This window comes from Salmo trutta, chromosome 33 (assembly GCF_901001165.1).
Source record: "Salmo trutta chromosome 33, fSalTru1.1, whole genome shotgun sequence".
Lineage (NCBI taxonomy): Eukaryota > Metazoa > Chordata > Actinopteri > Salmoniformes > Salmonidae > Salmo > Salmo trutta.
Window position 1 is genome coordinate 2,184,114 of NC_042989.1, and position 20,818 is coordinate 2,204,931.

The 20,818-nt window shown below is 43.2% G+C and overlaps 1 protein-coding gene across 16 annotated transcripts in view; it reads left to right on the forward strand.

Moving 5' to 3' along the window:
• Positions 1-20,818, forward strand: part of nrxn3a (neurexin 3a) — a 437,173-nt gene that overhangs the window by 335,683 nt on the left and 80,672 nt on the right. For all 16 annotated transcript variants that reach the window (XM_029729379.1, XM_029729385.1, XM_029729374.1 and 13 more), the window contains one exon: positions 11,297-11,468. In XM_029729379.1, the coding sequence (XP_029585239.1) occupies positions 11,297-11,468 (172 nt within the window). The remainder of the gene's footprint in view (positions 1-11,296; positions 11,469-20,818) is intronic.

A 20,818-nucleotide genomic window follows, 5' to 3' on the forward strand; every position in this document is an offset into this window, starting at 1 on the left:
TATGAACCAAGCACACATTTATTTATTTTTGCGATATCCAATTGGTAGTTACAGTCTTGTCCCATCGCTGCAACTCCCATATGGACTCAGGAGAGGCGAAGGTCGAGAGCCATGCATCCTCTGAAACACGACCCTGCCAAGCCGCACTGCTTCTTGACACACTGCTTGCATAACCCAGAAGCCAGCCGCACCAATGTGTTGGGGGAAACACTGTACAACTGGCGACTACAGTCAGCGTGCATGTGCCCGGCCCGCCACAAGGAGTCGCTAGAGAACGATGGGACAAGGACATGACATCCCGGCCGGCCAAACACCCCCCAACCCAGACAATGCTGGGCCAATTGTGCACCGCCTTATGGGTCTCCTGGTCGCGGCCGGCTGCGACAGCCCGGGAATTGAACCCGGGTCTGTAGCGACGCCACTTGGTAGGCCACTTTCTATAGCGACCCCATTTTCAAATCCTTGCGAGTCCTAGTTTGGGAAATGCTGGTCTAGAACAATTCCTCATCAATTTCAATCCCCCTGTTAATACTGATCATCCAGTGTCTTCCACTTCCTGTCTGATGTCTTCCAAATGAACTTGAGAGCCCTGGCCTAGATTCCCCCCAGTGCCTTTCTCTGATCAGTGGTGATAAATACTCAACTTGATGATGAGACACATCTCCCTCGATACTGTTCATCATCTGTCCTTAGATTCTGCTTTGTATACAGATAAGGAGGTGATTCCATCTCTGGTTAACTACAGAGGAAATATGAGGGAAGTAGAAAAGAGGTTGACAGAAGAGAGGCTGGAGAAAGGGGATGCTGACAAGATTTAGCGTCATTTCGGTACATTTTGGAAGGTTGTAAGTAACACCTGGTCTTGAACGTTGCAGATAGAAGCAGGGGTTGGAACCAAAACGATTTTTTCAATCGTTTCGGTCTGAACAGAACCACTATCATTCTGTCCCACTGTTCCCACCAGCATAATAAAGTTCTTAACCGGTTTGAACAAAAAAATCAAATCAAATCAAATTTTATTGGTCACATACACATGGTTAGCAGATATTAATGCGAGTGTAGCGAAATGCTTGTGCTTCTAGTTCCGACCATGCAGTAATATCTAACAAGTCACAATTTCACAACAATTTCCTTATACACACAAGTGTAAAGGAATTAATAAGAATATGTACATATAAATATATGGATGAGCGATGGCCGAACGGCATAGGCAAGATGCAGTAGATGGTATAGAGAACAGTATATACATATGAGATGAGTTATGTAGGGTATATAAACATTATATAAAGTGGCATTGTTTGAAGTGACTTGTGATACATTTATTACATCCAATTTGAATTATTAAAATGGCTAGAGATTTGAGATAGTATGTTGGCAGCAGCCACTCAATGTTAGTGATGGCTGTTTAACAGTCTGATGGCCTTGAGATAGAAGCTATTTTTCAGTCTCTCGGTCCCAGCTTTGATGCACCTGTACTGACCTCGCCTTCTGGATGATAGCGGGTTGAACAGGCAGTGGCTCGGGTGGTTGTTGTCCTTGATGATCTTTTTGGCCTCCTGTGACATCGGGTGGTGTAGGTGTCCTGGAGTGCAGGTAGTTTTCCCCCGGTGTTGCGTTGTGCAGACCTCACTACCCTCTGGAGAGCCTTGCGGTTGTGGGCGGAGCAGTTGCCGTACCAGGCGGTGATACAGCCCGACAGGATGCTCTCGATTGTGCATCTGTAAAAGTTTGTGAGTGTTTTCGGTGACAAGCCAAATTTCTTCAGCCTCCTGAGGTTGAAGAGGCGCTGTTGCGCCTTCTTCACCACGCTGTCTTTATGGGTGGACCATTTCAGATTGTCCGTGATGTGTACGCCGAGGTACTTAAAACTTTCCACCTTCTCCACTTCTGTCCCGTCGATGTGGATAGAGGGGTGCTCTCTCTGCTGTTTCCTAAAGTCCACGATCATCTCCTTTGTTTTTTTGACGTTGAGTGTGAGGTTATTTTCCTGACACCACACTCCGAGGGCCCTCACTTCCTCCCTGTAGGCCGTCTCGTCGTTGTTGGTAATCAAGCCTACCACTGTAGTGTCGTCTGCAAACTTGATGCTTAAGTTGGAGGCGTGCATGGCCATGCAGTCGTGGGTGAACAGGGAGTACAGGAGAGGACTGAGAACGCACCCCTGTGGGGTCCCAGTGTTGAGGATCAGCGGGGTGGAGATGTTGTTTCCTACCCTCACCACCTGGGGGTGACCCATCAGAAAGTCCAGGACCCAGTTGCACAGGGCGGGGTCGAGACCCAGGGTCTCGAGCTTAATGATGAGTTTGGAGGGTACTATGGTGTTAAATGCTGAGCTGTAGTAGATGAACAGCATTCTTACATAGGTATTCCTCTTGTGCAGATGGGTTAGGGCAGTGTGCAGTGTGATTGCGATTGCATTCGTCTGTGGACCTATTGGAGCGGTAAGCAAATTGGAGTGGATCTAGGGTGTCAGGTAGGGTGGAGGTGATATGATTCTTGACTATTCTCTCAAAGCACTTCATGATGACAGAAGTGAGTGCTGCGGGGCGATAGTCATTTAGCTCAGTTACCTTAGCTTTCTTGGGAACATGAACAATGGTGGCCCTCTTGAAGCATGTGGGAACAGCAGACTGGGATAGGGATTGATTGAATATGTTCATAAACACACCAGATAGCTGGTCTGCGCATGCTCTGAGGACTTGGCTAGGGACGCCGTCTGGGCCGGCAGCCTTGCGAGGGTTAACACGTTTAAATGTTTTACTCACCTTGGCTACGGTGAAGGAGAGTCCGCAGGTTTTGTTAGCGGGCCGTGTTGGTGGCACTGTATTGTCCTCAAAGTGAGCAAAGAAGTTGTTTGGTTTGTCTGGGAGCAAGACATCGGTGTCCTCGACGGGGCTGGTTTTCTTTTTGTAGTCCGTGATTGACTTTAGACCCTGCCACATACCTCTCGTGTCTGAGCCGTTGAATTGCGACTCTACTTTGTCTCTATACTGACTTGTTTGATTGCCTTGCGGAGGGAATAGCTACACCGTTTGTATTTGGTCATTTTTCCGGTCGCCTTGCCCTGATTAAAAGCAGTGGTTCGCGCTTTTAGTTTTGCGCGAATGCTGCCTTCAATCCATGGTTTCTGGTTGGGGAAGGTTTTAATTGTCGCCATCGGTACAACATCACCGATGCACTTGCTAATAAACTTGCTCACCGAATCAGCGTATACATCAATGTTGTTGTTCGATGCTATCCGGAACATATCTTAGTCCATGTGATCGAAGCGATCTTGAAGCATGGAATCAGATTGGTCGGACCAGCGTTGAACAGACCTGACCAAGGGCGTTTCCTGTTTTAGTTTCTGTCTATAGGCTGGGAGCAACAAAATGGAATCGCGGTCAGATTTGCCGAAAGGAGGGCGGAGGAAGGCCTTGTATGCGTTGCGGAAGTTAGAGTAACAATGATCCAGAATTTTTCCAGCCCGGGTCACGCATTCGATATGCTGATCAAATTTAGGGAGCCTTGTTTTCAGATTAGCCTTGTTAAAATCCCCAGCCACAATAAATGCAGCCTCAGGATATGTGGTTTCCAGTTTACATAGAGTCCAATCTTCATTGGGCCGTCGAGGTTTCTGCTTGGGGGGGATGTACAAGACTGATTATAATCAAAGAGAATTCTCTTGGTAGATAATGCGGTCGGCATTTGATTGTTCTGGAATTCTAGGTCAGGTGAACAAAAGGACTTGAGTTCCTGTATGTTGTTATGATCACAACTCGTTAATCATAAGGCATACACCCCCGCCCTTCTTCTTACCAGAGAGATGTTTGTTTCTGTCAGCGTGGTGCATGAAGAAACCAGGTGGCTGTACCGACTCTGAAACATATCCCGAATGAGCCATGTTTCCGTGAAACAGAGAATGTTACAATCTCTGATGTCTCTCTGGAAGGCAACCCTTGTTCAGATTTCATCTACCCTGTTGTCAAGTGACTGGACATTGGCTAGTAGTATACTCAGGAACGGTGGGTGATGTGCCCATCTACAGAACCTGACCAGAAGACCGCTCCGTCTGTTCCTTCTGCGGCGCCATTGTTTTGGGTCGCCTGCTGGGATCCGATCCATTGTCCTGGGTGGTGGACCAAGCAGAGGATCCACTTCTGGAAAGTCGTATTCCCGACATCTCTGTCGCTGCCGGATGTTGGAATACTGGTTTATATCGTTTCATGGTTTCCATGTGTTAGATTGCATTCGATTTGCTCTGTTCCAGCCATTATTATGAGCCATACTCCCATCAGCAGTCCCCACTGCTAGATACGCTACATGACCAAAAGTATGTGGACACCTGCTTGTCAAACATCTAATTTTAAAGTCATGGGCATTAATATGGAGTTGGTCCCCCCTTTGCTGCTATAACAGCCTCCACTCTTCTGGGAAGGCTTCCCACTACATGTTGGAACATTGCTGTGGGGACTTGCTTCCATTCTGCCACAGGAGCATTAGTGAGGTCGGGCACTGATATTTGGTGATTAGGCCTGGCTCGCAGTCGGCGTTCCAATTCATCTCAAAGGTGTTTGATGGGGTTGAGGTCAGGGCGCTGTGCAGGCCAGTCCACACCATTCTCAACAAACCAGTTCTGTATGGACCTTACTTTGTGCACATGGGCATTGTCATGCTGAAACAGGAAAGGGCCTTCCCCAAACTGTTACCACAAAGTTGGAAGCACAGAATCGTCTAGAATGTCATTTTATTCTGTAGCGTTAATATTTCCCTTCACTGGAACAAAGGGGCCTAGACCGAACCATTAAAAACAGCCCCAGACCATTATTCCTCCTCCACCAAACTTTACAGTTGGCGCTATGTATTGAGGCAGATAGGGTCCTCCTGGCACCTGCCAAATCCCGATTCATCCGTCCAAAGAATGCGTTTCCACCGCTCCAGAGTCCAATGGCGGCAAGCTTTACACCACTCCAGCCGACGCTTGGCATTGCGCAATGTGATCTTAGGCTTGTGTTTGGCTGTTCGGCCATGGAAACCCATTTCAAAGGCTGGGCCTAATATAGTGTATAAGAGGTCATACAATAAGTTTTGTATTGATTCATATGTTGATGCAAAGAATATTTGCTTGTCTGTGGTGTGTAATGATGAGCAACCAGACGCTGCACTTGACACATTTATGAAACTACTTATTCCAGTTGCTAATAAGCATGTACCCATTAAGAAAATTACTGTAAAAACTGTTAAATCCCCTTGGATTGATGAGGAATTAAAAAATGGTATGGTTGAGAGGGATGAGGCAAAAGTTATTGTCACAGCTGTCTTCATGAATGGACCAAGGCGCAGCAGAAGTGTGAATACTCATGGTTTTTATTTACCAAAAAAAAGAGTAGAGCATCCACTTGAAAGAAACAATAACGGTGACAACAGCAGCAACAGTCTGCAGGCTAACAAACGCAGTGCAAAACAACACAATTCCCGACAAACACACAGACAAACACACCCAACTAATATAGGACTTCCAATCAAAGGCAACACCACACAGCTGCCTTCAATTGGAAGTCCACCCCAATTACCTCTACATAGAAACACCCAACCTAGACAGAACAAAGAAAACCCAACTTCTGCTGCCACGCCCTGACTAACACTTATACACCTACTCCACCTGCTGGTCAGGACGTGACAGTTATGGCAATTAAGTCTGGCAGCCCAACTGATTGGCAAACATATTGCAAATTAAGAAATCATGTGACTAAACTAAATAAAATTAAAAATAAACTACACTATGAAACAAAGATAATTTATATAAAGAATGATAGTAAAAAAGCTTTGGGCCACCTTAAATGACATTTTGGGAAGAAAAGCCAACTCGGCTCCTTCATTTATTGAATCAGATGGCTCATTCGTCACAAAGCCCACTGATATTGCAAACTACTTTAATGACTTTTTAATTGGCAAGATAAGCAAACTTCGGGATGACATTCCAGCAACAAATGCTGACACTACACATCCAAGTATTTCGGACCAAATTATGAAAGACAAGAATTGTACTTTTGAATTCCGTAAAGTCAGTGTGGGAGAGGTGAAAAAGTATTATTATCTATCAACAATGACAAGCCACCAGGGTCTGACAATCTAGCTGGAAAATTAATGAGGATAATAGCAGACAATATTGCCACTCCTATTTGCCACATCTTCAATTTAAGCCTACTAGAGAGCGTGTGCCCTCAGGCCTGGAGGGAAGCTAGTGTCATTCCGCTACCCAAGAATAGTAAAGCCCCTTTTACTGGCTCAAATAGCCGTCCAATCAGCCTGTTACCAACCCTTAGTAAACTTCTGGAAAAAAATTGTGTTTGACCAGATACAATGCTATTTTACAGTAAACAAATTGACAACATCATTTCAGCATGCTTATAAGGAATGACACACAACAAGCACAGCACTTACACAAATGACTGATGATTGGCTGAGAGAAATTGATGCTAAAATGATTGTGGGGGCTGTCTTAGACTTCAGTGCAGCTTTTGACATTATTGACCATAGTCTGCTGCTGGAAAAACGTATGTGTTATGGCTTTACACCCCCTGATATAATGTGGATAAAGAGTTACTTATTAACTAACAGAACACAGAGAGTGTTCTTTAATGGAATCCTATCAAATATAATCCATTTAGAATCAGGAATTCCCCAGGGTAGCTGCTTAGGCCCCTTGCTTTTTAAATGTTTTACTAACGACATGACACTGACTTTGAGTAAAGCCAGAGTTTCTATGTATGCGGATGACTCAACACTATAAACGTCAGCAACTACAGCGACTGAAATGACTGCAACACTCAACAAAGACCCGCAGTTAGTTTCAGAGTGGGTGGCAAGGCATAAATTAGCCCTAAATATCTCTAAAACTAAAAGCATTGTATTTTGAACAAAACACTAACTAAACCCTAAACCTCAACTAAATCTTGTAATAATGTGGAAATTGAGCAAGTTGAGATGACTAAACTGCTTGGAGTAACACTAGATTGTAAATTGTCATGGTCAAAACATATTGATGCGGTAATAGCTAAGATGGGGAGAAGTCTGTCTTTAATAAAGCGATGCTCTGCCTTCTTAACAACACTATCAACAAGTCAGGTCCTACCAGTCGTGTGGTCAGGTGCCACAAAAAAGGACTTAGAAAAAATGCAATTGACTCAGTACAGGGCAGCACAGCTGGCCCTTGGATGTACACAGAGAGCTAATATTAATAATATGCATGTCAATCTCTCCTGGCTGAAAATCGAGGAGAGATTGACTTCATCACTACTTTTATTTATGAGAGGTATTGACATGTTGAATGCACCGAGCTGTCTGTCTAAACTACTGGCACACAGCTCGGACACCCATGCAAACCCCACAAGACATGCCACAAGAGGTCTCTTCAAAGTCTCAAAGTCCAGAACAGACTATGGGAGGCACACAGTACTACATAGAGCCTTCACTACACGAAACTCTAAAAAACAGATTAAAAAAACACCTTATGGAACAGCGGGGACTGTGAAGCAACACAAACATTGGCACAGACACATGCATACACACACACACACACATACGATAACATACGCACTATACATACACATGGATTTAGTACTGTAAATACAGTTGAAGTCGGAAGTTTACATACACTTATGTTGGAGTCATTAAAATGTGTTTTTCAAACACTCAACAAATTTCTTGTTAACAAACTATGGTTTTGGCAAGTCGGTTAGGATATCTACTTTGTGCATGACACAAGTAATTTTTCCAACAATTGTTTACAGACAGATTATTTCACTTCTAATTCACTGTATCACATTTCGAGTGGGTCAGAAGTTTACAAACACTAAGTTGACTGTGCCTTTAAAAAGCTTGGAAAAATCCAGAAAATGAGGTTATGGCTTTAGAAGCTTCTGATAGGCTAATTGACATGATTTGAGTCAATTGGAGGTGTACCTGTGGATGTATTTTAAGGCCTACCTTCAAACTCAGTGCCTCTTTGCTTGACATCATTGGGAAATCAAAAGAAAACAGCCAAGACCTCAGCAAAAAAATTGTACACCTCCACAAGTCTGGTTCATCCTTGGGAGCAATTCCAAATGCCTGAAGGTACCACGTTCATCTGTACAAACAATAGTACGCAAGTATAAACACCATGGGACCACACAGCCGTCATACCGTTCAGGAAGGAGACGCGTTCTGTCTCCTAGAGATGAACGTACTTTGGTGCGAAAAGTGCAAATCCATCCCAGAACAACAGCAAAGGACCTTGTGAAGATGCTGGAGGAAACAGGCACAAAAGTATCTATATCCACACTTCCACACTAATTTGAGTCCTATATCGACATAACCTGAAAGGTCGCTCAGCAAGGAAGAAGCCACTGCTCCAAAACCGCCATAGAAAAAGCCAGACTACGGTTTGAAACTGCACATGGGGACAAAGATCATACTTTTTGGAGAAATGTCCTCTGGTCTGATGAAACAAAAATAGAACTGTTCAGCCATAATGACCATCGTTATGTTTGGAGGAAAAAGGGGGAGGCTTGCAAGCCGAAGAACACCATCCCAACCATGAAGCACGGGAGTGGCAGCATCATGTTGTGGGGGTGCTTTGCTGCAGGATAGACTGGTGCACTTCACAGAATAGATGGCATCATGAGGATGGAAAATTATGTGGATATATTGAAGCAACATCTCAAGACATCAGTCAGGAAGTTAAAGTTTGGTCGCAAATGGGTCTTCCAAATAGACAATGACCCCAAGCATACTTCCAAAGTTGTGGCAAAATGGCTTAAGGACAACAAAGTCAAGGTATTGGAGTGGCCATCACAAAGCCCTGACTTCAATCCTATATATGGGCAGAACTGAAAAAGTGTGTGCGAGCAAGAAGGCCTACAAACCTGACTCAGTTACAGCAGGCCACTAGGCCAAAATTCACCCAACTTATTGTGGGAAGGTTTTGGGAAGGTTGTGGAAGGCTACCCAAAATGTTTGACCCAAGTTAAACAATTTAAAGGCAATGCTACCAAATACTATTTGAGTGTATGTATACTTCTGACCCACTGGGAATGTGATAAATAAATCATTCTCTCTACTATTATTCTGACAGTTCACATTCTTAAAATAAAGTGGTGATCCTAACTGACCTAAGAAAGGGAATTTTTACTAGGCTTAAATGTCAGGAATTGTGAATAACTGAGTTTAAATGTATTTGGCTAAGGTGTATGTAAACTTCCGACTTCAACTGTATAGTGTACCTGCGGGGGAGCGGCTAATATAGAGGACCTTTGAACATCTGAGAGTTGGTTCCATGCCCTGGACCAGAGTTTGCTAACAAGCGTCTCTGTGATGCAGCACCAGAATTCAAAACACGTCTTACCTTTTTGTAGTTAATAAATCCAATGTGAAATGTGATTAACTAGCCTTGAAAACATGCTGGCAGGCAGACACTGGAAGAGAAGTTTCTGAGTGACAGAGTGATTGCTTTGCATAGGCGCTATGATGTTTTTTTTGTGGGACTTTAAATAATGCTTGGAACGTAAATTAACGTTATTAACCGGTTCCCATGGCTTTAAAATAATGGTTCTAGAACACTAGAGATCACTTCCTGTTTTCGATTCTGTTCCCTGTTCCCTAAATCTTAATTCTCCATGTCAGAGAGGCATATTTGTTCTACATAGCATATTTCTTAATGTTCTAAAACTTTACGTTGCAAATTATGTTAACTTTCTCTAAATTTCCCAGTTTTCTAGAAATCCCAGTTGGATAATTCCTGGAAACGGGTGAATAAACAGGAAATCCAGAATCCAGGATTTCTGGAAAACTGGGGAATTTAGAGAAAGCTACTGAACTTTTGCAACGTTAGGTGTGGATCAGTTTATTTCAGTTTGTCTAGATGGGAAGGGTATGTCATAGAATTAGTATGGATTTGTGTGGATTTGCCCCAAACTTAACACTTTGTATTCAGGACATTTCTTTGCCAATTCTTTTGCAGTTTTACCAAAGTGCCTTATTGTAAACAGGATGCATGTTTTGGAATATTTTTATTCTGTATAGGCTTCCTTATTTCACTCTGTCATTTAAGTTAGTATTGTGGAGTAACTACAATGTTGTTGATCATCCTATCACAGTCATTAAACTCTGTAACTGTTTTAAAGTCACCATTTTCCTCATGGTGAAATCCCTGAGCGGTTTTCTTCCTATCCGGCAACTGAGAGGAAGGACACCTGTTTCTTTGTAATGACCAGGTGTATTGATACACCATCCAAAGTGTAATTAATAACTTCACCATGCTTCAAGGCACATTTAATGTCTGCTTTTTTTGTACCTGTCTACCAATATTATTTAAATTTTTTGTCATTTAGCGGACATTCTTATCCAGAACAACTTACAGTAGTGAGTTCATGCATTTTCTTATTTGTTTGTACTGGTCCCCCATGGGAATGGAACCCACAACCCTGGCAATGCAAGTGCCACACAGGACAATAGGTGCACTTATTTGCAAAACCTCCCTGGTCTTTGTGGTTGAATCTGTGTTTGAAATTCATTGCTCAACTGAGGAACCACACTGCTAATTGTGTGTGATGGGTACAGAGATGAAAAATCATGTTTAACACTATTATTGCACACAGAGTGAGTTGATGCAACTTATTATGTGACTTGTTTAGCACATTTTTACTCCTGAACTTATTTAGGCTTGCCATAACAAAGGGGTTTAAAAACATAATTCCACTTTGACATTATGGGGTGTTGTGTGTAGGCCTGTGACACAAAATCCCATTTTAAAGCTGTAACACAACACAGCTAGCTTCCTGTGGAAAAAAGTGAGGAGGTGGAATTAGTCACCTGACCTGTCAAGTCTGTTCTCTTCCACTATGTGACTGTGTGAGCCTTCACTGCTCATTAATCTAGTTTATCTCTCTGGTTTGTTTAACACCATTGATTTTTACAAATGTGTGTGTGTGTGTGTGTGTGTGTGTGTGTTATCCAGCAGAAGGGGCCATTAAGGTTAATATAATGTATTATTTATTAGGGACTGAGCAAATAGAACAAAAATATAGAAAGAGAATTAAACCTTGAATTCCTTATTTTCCAACGTTCCACAGACTAAGCAATAAAGCAAGACATTTCTATGATTTATTCATTCAGTTAACCTATTTTTTAAGCAACACGTTCAGAGAATTTAGAACAAAGCAAGATAACTATATCTGAAATAGTAATTTGTCAAAACAAATGAATCGCCTAAAAATTTGTTCTAAAATTTTAAAAAAATCACAAAATGAATTCCTTTGTTTGTGTCTTCTTCTAGGAACAAGGGAAGATCGGTGTGACGTTTAACATCGGCACGATGGACATCAGTGTGAGAGAGAGCAGCACCCCTGTGAATGACGGGAAGTACCATGTGGTGCGGTTCACCAGGAATGGGGGCAACGCCACCCTCCAGGTGGACAACTGGTCCATCAACGAACACTTCCCAGGAGGTACGGAAGCCCTCTCTCACTACACCTGCATGGTTTAACCTGTGCTGTGACCTACCTGTTACTTTTGCATGCATGGTGTAGGCCTATGCTATTTGCCTGTTACCTTTGCATACACAAGTTGAGTTTCACTTCCAGTTTTCGGAAGTGAAAAACCTATTATCTTTTACATGCATGGTTTAACTCATGAATCCAATAAGTTGTAAATGTACTCTAACCTCACTGGACACCATCTGCCTCTAAACTCCTTCCCAGAGACCACACCACCCTGGCATTCAGTGCCCACACTCCTACTACTCCTTCTCTTCTCTCCTCTACTGTTCCTCCCTCGTCTACTTGAAGCTTTTAAGTGCGTAGTTGTCATTATACTACAAGCATATGTTTACAGTTACCACACTATGAAGGCCTTTTGGCTGCCTTCTGTTTGCATTGCTAAGGAAAGGAAACGAGAGACACATTGGAAATGTTATATATCTCCAGTATCTCGTGGAGGAACATCTTGATGAATGCAATATGTCAGAACTCTTGGTTTTTAATAATACATAGGCATTGACTAGTCAACTTTCATTATCTGCCAAGAGTTTTCAGACATCTTTGACATTTCCAGTTGGTCCTGTGTTCGGCCATAATGTGAAAAGGACCTCAGACTTCTTCACTTTCATCTAAGGAAGTGTTAGACCATAAGCTGTTCTCTGGAGTGGGTTGCTGTTTTAACCCTGCCAAATACTCTGGCTGTTTAGTGAATGAATAAAGATGGACATGGAATTGGACTGACTTCAGGCTCTCTGGGTTTGCAATGGGTCTGCATATAAATGGAGCGATCTCTTCTCAGGACGCCTCAACAGTTGCTTTATTTAAAGGTTGGAAGAGCCGGCCTTATCCCTGTCAGAGTACTCTTAATTTCCCTCCCTCCCTCTGCCTTATTTACTAAGGTTCAGCTCTGATATTACATTTTTTGACAGGTATCAGTATGACTATGACAATAGTGGACTGATGCAAGACTCGAGCTAATGAACCTGCAACTTCTGGTAGAAATGTAGCTCTCACTGAAGCTGCAACTACTGGTACAAATGTATCTTACACTTTACATTACATTTGAGTCATTTAACAGACACTCTTATCCATTGCGACTTACAGTTAGTGCATCAATCTTAAAATAGCTAGGTGGAACAACCACATTTCACAGTCATAGTATGTACATTTTTCCTCAATAAAGGAGCTACCAGCAAGTCTGAACTAGTAAGGGAGAAAAAAATGTAAACTTCACAAAAGTATTTTTTTTTTCAGGGTGAGGAGGTGATGTGAGGGGGGTGTGCTGTAGGATTATTTAAGATACTCTTTGAACACCTGCGGGTTGCAGCATTCTGGATAAATTGCAGGGGTTTGATGGCACAAGTGAGGTGCTCAGCCAACAGTGAGTTGCAGTAGTCCAGACGGGAAATGACAAGCGCCTGGATTAAGACCTGCGCCGCTTCCTGTGTGAGGTAGGGTCATACTCTACGGATGTTGTAGAGAATGAACCTGCAGGAGCAAGCACTGCTTTGATGTTTGCAGAGAATATATGTTTGTATAGAGAGAAGAGGTGAGAGCCTAGAACCGATCCCTGGGGGACACCAGTAGTGAGAGTATGTGGTGCAGACACACATCCTCTCCAGGCCACCTGGTTGGAGTGGCCTGCCAGGTAGGATGCAATCCAAGAGTGGGCAGTGCCTGAGATGCCCAGCCCTGAGAGGGTGGAGAGGAGGATCTGATGGTTCACAGTGGTGAAGGCAGCAGATAGATCTAGGAGGATGAGAACAGATGAGAGAGAGAGTCAGCTTTGGCAATGCGGAGAGTCTCCGTGACACAGAGAAGAGCAGTCTCGGTGGAGTGACACATCATAAAGCCTGAATGGTTAGGGTCAAGAAGATCGTTCTGAGAGAGATAGTGAGAGAGTTGGTCAGAGACAGCACGCTCAAGTGTTTTTCAAGTCTATTTTGACGTCAGCAGGGACGCATCTAGTGGACAAGGATCATTTGATGAGGGAAGTGGGGAATGGGAGAATGTCTCCAGAGATGGTCTGGAGAAGGGAGTAGGGGAAGTGGTCGAGTGGGCAGGTTGTCCGGCGGCCAGACCTCCCTCACTAGTTGCAGGATTCCATCTGGAGAGAGTGGGGAGAAAGAGGCCAAGGCGTAGGGTAGTTCTGTGTGAGTGGGACCAGTGGACTCAATAGGCTGAGAGAATGAGGAGCGGATGTCATCAATCTCCTTTTCAATGCGGATGACAAAGGAGGGAGTAGAAGGTGGAAAAGAGTTTCCTGCGTTAGAGGCAGAAGCTTGGCATTTCATGTGATAGAAAGTGTTTTTTGCAGTGGATACGGGGGAATGGAAGGTAGAGAACAGGGGTGAATGGATGATAGGTCCTCCGGAAGTTTAGTTTTCCTCCATTTTCGCCTAGCTGCCCACAGACCTGTTTTGGGAGGAAAGTGGACAGTGCGAGTCATAGGATGCAGAAAGGGTGGAGAGTAGGGTCGATTAGGTAGAATCAGGAGACAGGAGGGAGAAAGGATTTAGCAGAAGGGAGAGATGATAGGATAGAAGGGGAGAGAGTAGTGGGAGATAGAGAGCGAACATTGCAACAGTGCATGACCATCTGGGTAGGGGCTGAGTGGCTAGGGTTGGAGAAAAGGGATACAGAAAAGGAAACAAAGTAGTGATCAGAGACCTGGAGGGGGGTTGCAGTGAGATTAATAGGCGAACAGCCTCTATTAAAGATGAAGCCATGCGTATTGCCTGTCTTGTGAGTGGTAGGGGACTGGGAAAGGGTGAGGTCAAAAGAGACAAGGAATTAATTGAAGGCCGGCGTTGGGCAGTTGAAGTCGCCAAGTTCGAAAAGCGGTGAGCCATCGTCAGGAAATGTGTTTATTAACCTCTCAACAGCCAGTGGAATCCCGTGGCGCGTTATTCAAATACCTTAGAAATGCTATTACTTCAATTTCTCAAACATATGACTATTTTACAGCATTTTAAAGACAAGACTCTCGTTAACCTGTTATGGATAGGGAGCAGTATTTTCACGGACGGATAAAAAACGTACCCGATTTAATCTGATTATTACTCCTGCCCAGAAACTAGAATATGCATATAATTATTAGCTTTGGATAGAAAACACTCCAAAGTTTCTAAAACTGTTTGAATGGTGTCTGTGAGTATAACAGAACTCATTTGGCAGGCCAAAACCTGAGAAGATTCCAAACAGGAAGCGCCCTCTCTGACCATTTTTTCCCCTTCTTGATCATCTCTATCCAATACAGGGGATCTCTGCTGTTACGTGACACTTCCTACGGCTCCCATGGGCTCTCAGAAGGCGGCAAAAAGCTGAATGACGTAATTCCAAGCCCTGGCTGAAACACACGATCGCTTTTGCTAAGTGGTCTATCAGCGGACAATGGGACTCATGCTCGTGCACGAGACGACCCCATGTTTTTATTCTATCGTCTTTGAACGGATACAACGACTCCCGGTCGGAATATTATCGCATTTTTAAACAGCGGTTGACATGCTTCGAAGTACGGTAATGGAATATTTAGAATTTTTTTTGTCACGAAATGCGTCGTGCTCGTAACCCTTCTTTACCATTTGGATAGTGTCTTGAACGCACAAACAAAACGCCGCTGTTTGGATATAACTATGGATTATTTGGGACCAAACCAACATTTGTTATTGAAGTATAAGTCCTGGGAGTGCATTCTGACGAAGAACACCAAAGGTAATCAAACTTTTCTAATAGTAAATCGGAGTTTGGTGAAGGCTAAACGTGCTGGGTGTCTAAATAGCTAGCCCTGTGATGCCGGGCTATCTACTGAGAATATTGCAAAATGTGCTTTCACCGAAAACCTATTTTAAAATCGGACATATCGAGTGCATAGAGGAGTTCTGTATCTATAATTCTTAAAATAATTTATGTTTTTTGTGAACGTTTATCGTGAGTAATTTAGTAAATTCACCGGAAGTTTGCGGGGGGTATGCTAGTTCTGAACGTCACATGCTAATGTAAAAAAGCTGGTTTTTGATATAAATATGAACTTGATTGAACAAAACATGCATGCATTGTATAACATAATGTCCTAGGGTTGTCATCTGATGAAGATCATCAAAGGTTAGTGCTGCATTTAGCTGTGGTTTTGTTTTTTGTGACATTATATGCTAGCTTGAAAAATGGGTGTCTGATTATTTCTGGCTGGGTACTCTGCTGACATAATCTAATGTTTTGCTTTCGCTGTAAAGCCTTTTTGAAATCAGACAGTGTGGTTAGATAAAGGAGAGTCTTGTCTTTAAAATGGTGTAAAATAGTCATATTGTTGAAAAATGGAAGTTTTCGGATTTTAGAGGAGTTTGTATTTCGCGCCACGCCCATCATTGGATATTGGAGCAGGTGTTCCGCTAGCAGAACGTCTAGATGTAAGAGGTTAATCTAACCACACTGTCCGATTTCAAAAAGGCTTTACAACGAAAACAAAACATTAGATTATGTCAGCAGAGTACCCAGCCAGAAATAATCAGACACCCATTTTTCAAGCTAGCATATAATGTCACATAAACCCAAACCACAGCTAAATGCAGCACTAACCTTTGATGATCTTCATCAGATGACAATTCTAGGACATTATGTTATACAATACATGCATGTTTTGTTCAATCAAGTTCATATTTATATCAAAAACCAGCTTTTTACATTAGCATGTGACTAGCATGTGACTAGCATTCCCACTTCCGGTGAATTTACTAAATTACTCACGATAAACGTTCACAAAAAACATAACAATTATTTTAAGAATTATAGATACAGAACTCCTTTATGCACTCGCTATGTCCAATTTTAAAATAGCTTTTCGGTGAAAGCACATTTTGCAATATTCTGAGTAGATAGCCCAGCCATCACAGGCTAGCTATTTTGACACCCACATAGTGTGGTACTCACCAAACTCCAATTTACTATTAGAAAAGTTTGATTACCTTTGGTGTTCTTTGTCAGAATGCACTCCCAGGACTTCTACTTCAATAACAAATGTTGGTTTGGTCCCAAATAATCCATAGTTATATCCAAATAGCGGCGTTTTGTTCGTGCGTTCAAGACACTATTCGAATGGTAAATAAGGGTGACGCGCCCGAAGTGTTTCGCGACAAAAAAATTCAAAATATTCCATTACCGTACTTCGAAGCATGTCAACCGCTGTTTAAAATCAATTTTTATGCCATTTTTCTCGTAAAAAAGCGATAATATTCCAACCGGGAGTGGTTGTTTTCATTCAAAGAGAGAGAAAGTAAACATGGTGTCAGCTCGGGCATGCGCCTCCAGTCTCATTGTCCTCAGATCGACCACTTACAAAATGCGCTAATTTTTTTCAGCCATGGCCTGCAAAGCCACCATTCAGCTTTCTGGCGCCTTCTGAGAGCCTATGGGAGTGTTAGAAAATGTCACGTCATGCCAGAGATCCCCTGTTTTGGTTAGAGATGATCAAGAAGGCCATGAAATGGTCAGTGAGAGCGCTTCCTGTTTGGAATCTTCTCAGGTTTCTGCCTGCCAAATGAGTTCTGTTATACTCACAGACACCATTCAAACAGTTTTAGAAACTTTAGGGTGTTTTCTATCCAAATCAAACAATTATATGCATATTCTAGTTACTGGGCAGGAGTAGTAACCAGATTAAATCGGGTACGTTTTTTATCCGGCCGTGCAAATACTGCCCCCTATCCCCAACAGGTTTTAAGGTGTCAAGCTCATTGAATAACTCTCTAAGGACACCTGGTGGGCAATAAATCAAACCAATGTTAAGCTTGAGTTGGCAAGTGACAGTGACAGCATGGAATTCAAATGAGGAGATGGACAGGTGAGAGGGGGAGAAAATAGAAAATCTCCACTTTGGAAAAATGAGTAGCCGTGTGCACCACTGCGACGGCCAGATGCTCTCGGACTATGAGAGAAAACTTAGTCAGATGAAGAGAGAGCAGCTGGAGAAGCAGCGTTCTCCGAGGTGATCCATGTCTCCTTCAGGGCCAAAAAGTCAAGGGACTGAAGGGCAGCATAAGCTGAGATGAACTTGCAGTTCTTCACCGCAGATAGGCAGTTCTAAAAGCTGCCAGAGACCAGAAATTCCACATGGGTTGTGCGTTCAGAGTACACTAAATTAGAAGGGTTGCAGCCAAGGGGATTGTGAGCGTCTGTAAAGCTTACAGGGAGAGGAGCGAACAGGTATAGAAAACACAAAGTTGCCAAAGACGCAAAAGAGCAAAATGAGATCATCTGAAAATAACTATGTAAGATACTAAAGTGAGAGAATGTTCTGGAGCCTTCCATTCCTTCCTTCCTTGAACAACTCGGCAAAACAACTCGGCAGAAACGTCTTTGTTTCGGCGACGGTCATAGTTTTGCGCTTACAGCTGCCGCTGAGAAAACAGCGGAGACTGAAGTTCTAATACTTATTGCTAAGAGCACACCTCCCGGTACCAATTGCTGATTGCCTAGCAGAGGAGAAACCACTCCCCCTCCAATACAGCCACTGACTACTAAAACAACATGTCACAAATTGCCCTGCCCCTTAATCCTGTTTGACGTGTCAACAATAATCTGTAAATGAATAGCAGTCAGCAGTTCACACACCAAGTACGCTACTGGGAAGACAGACAGCACTTAAAGTAGATGGCCCTATCTAGCAAAATGACAGTACTAGACAACAACTGATCAAGACAAATATTATACTTATCACTCCTGGAGATAGAGCTCCCACTGCCAACACTATAAAATGCTGTACAGTACATTATACCATTAACATCCCCTTTGGAAACATCCCCTTTGGCATGTGATATCTCATTGTCTTCCTGTGTTGAGTACAGTAACAGTACAGTACATCTCCCATAAGAGCTGAATCTTCCCTCTAACCTGCCACCCACACTGAGCAGAGCAGCATTGCCTCAGCGTCTCCTAGGTCTGCCAGTATCACTCACGTTAATGATTCAGACTGGTCCACAGTGCACCACTCGGCCTCATTACTTCAACACAACACAGACATGGACACTCTGATGGGAATAGGAGCCAGGAGAGAAATCACTTCCCTTGCGTTTTCTCTCTACGTTTCTCTCTTCCTTTCTTTCTTTCTTTCTTTCTTTTCTTTCTTTTTTTCTTTCTTTCTTTCTTTCTTTCTTTCTTTCTTTCTTTCTTTCTTTCTTTCTTTCTTTCTTTCTGTGTATCTACTGCTCCCTCTCTCTCACACACACACACACAACACACACACACACACACACACACACACACACACACACACACACACACACACACACACACACACACACACACACACACACACACACACACACACACACACACACTGATCAACACTTGACAAGAACCCTTTCATTTCTAAATAGGGACTTCTTGATGACTCTATAGCCTAGTCAGTACCTGTTTGGTTGAAAATTAGCCCATTTAGGCATTTCATCCAGCCCTCTCTCCCCCAAATTGGCAGTTAATTTACAGATTAGTAAAGCCTGTAATTCAACCATCATTGATCTCCCTCCCTTCCTGTAATATCAATGTCATTTACAATCTAATTGCTAGTTTGGCCAATGCCCTGGGGGACTTGAAAGTACACTTGAAAAAGCTTAATGGGAGAGTCTGCACTTGAATGAAGGCCTTTTATACCCTTACAATGAGCCACAGCAGGCCCATCAAATGAATGGCCAGACTTCTGTCGTCAATGGGCTTGCTCATTTTTTAGTTTCTCCATGTCTTCTGCTTCGTCAAGTAATAGACAGCAATGAAATATGGATGGAGTGACACTGGATGGGCTGACACTGCTACATGGCTTAGTGTAGTGAATACTTTTTACATCGCTCTCTGGATAAAGTGTCTGCTAAATGTAATTGACATAAATGTAAAGAGTTAGCTGTGGTACTGCCGAGGATCTGGGTCCCCTGGGTTCATTTGCAGTTTAAAAGGATCTAGGATATGGGACGAGTCGACAGTTGTGTAAGAAACTAGTTGGTTTAATGGGTGTCCCAGATGTTTAAGGTTACCATAAATGTTAGGAAAAGGGTTAAATGTTTATAACTATAATTATGCTACATTGAGGGAAAAAAGTATTTGATCCCCTGCTGATTTTGTACGTTTGTCCACTGACAAAGAAATTACTAGTCTATAATTTGAATGGTAGGTTTATTTGAACAGTGAGAGACAGAATAACAACAAAATAATCCAGAAAAATGCATGTCAAAAATGTTATAAATTGATTTGCATTTTAATGAGGGAAATAAGTATTTAGTACTTGGTGGCAAAACCCTTGTTGGCAATCACAGAGGTCAGATGTTTCTTGTAGTTGGCCACCAGGTTTGCACACATCTCAGGAGGGATTTTGTCCCACTCCTCTTTGCAGATCTTCTCCAAGTCATTAAGGTTTCGAGGCTGACATTTGGCAACTCGAACCTTCAGCTCCCTCCACAGATTTTCTATGGGATTAAGGTCTGAAGACTGGCTAGGCCACTCCAGGACCTTAATGTGCTTCTTCTTGAGCCACTCCTTTGTTGCCTTGGCCGTGTGTTTTGGGTCATTGTCATGCTGGAATACCCATCCACAACCCATTTTCAATGCCCTGGCTGAGGGAAGGAGGTTCTCACCCAAGATTTGATGGTACATAGCCCCGTCCATCGTCCCTTTGATGTGGTGAAGTTGTCCTGTCCCCTTAGCAGAAAAACACCCCCAAAGCATAATGTTTCCACCTCCATGTTTGATGGTGGGGATGGTGTTCTTGGGGTCATAGGCAGCATTCCTCTTCCTCCAAACACGGCGAGTTGAGTTGATGCCAAAGAGCTCCATTTTGGTCTCATCTGACCACAACACTTTCACCCAGTTGTCCTCTGAATCATTGGCAAACTTCAGACGGGCATGTATATGTGCTTTCTTGAGCAGGGGGACCTTGCGGGCGCTGCAGGATTTCAGTCCTTCACGGCGTAGTGTGTTACCATTGTTTTCCAATTGTGACTATGGTCCCAGCTGCCTTGAGATCATTGACAAGATCTTCCCGTGTAGTTCTGGGCTGATTCCTCACCATTGTCATGATCATTGCAACTCCACGAGGTGAGATCTTGCATGGAGCCCCAGGCCGAGGGTTTCTTTCATTTGCGAATAATCGCACCAACTGTTGTCACCTTCTCACCAAGCTTCTTGGCGATGGTCTTGTAGCCCATTCCAGCCTTGTGTAGGTCTACAATCTTGTCCCTGACATCCTTGGAGAGCTCTTTGGTCTTGGCCATGGTGGAGAGTTTGGAATCTGATTGATTGATTGCTTCTGTGGACAGATGTCTTTTATACTGGTAACAAGC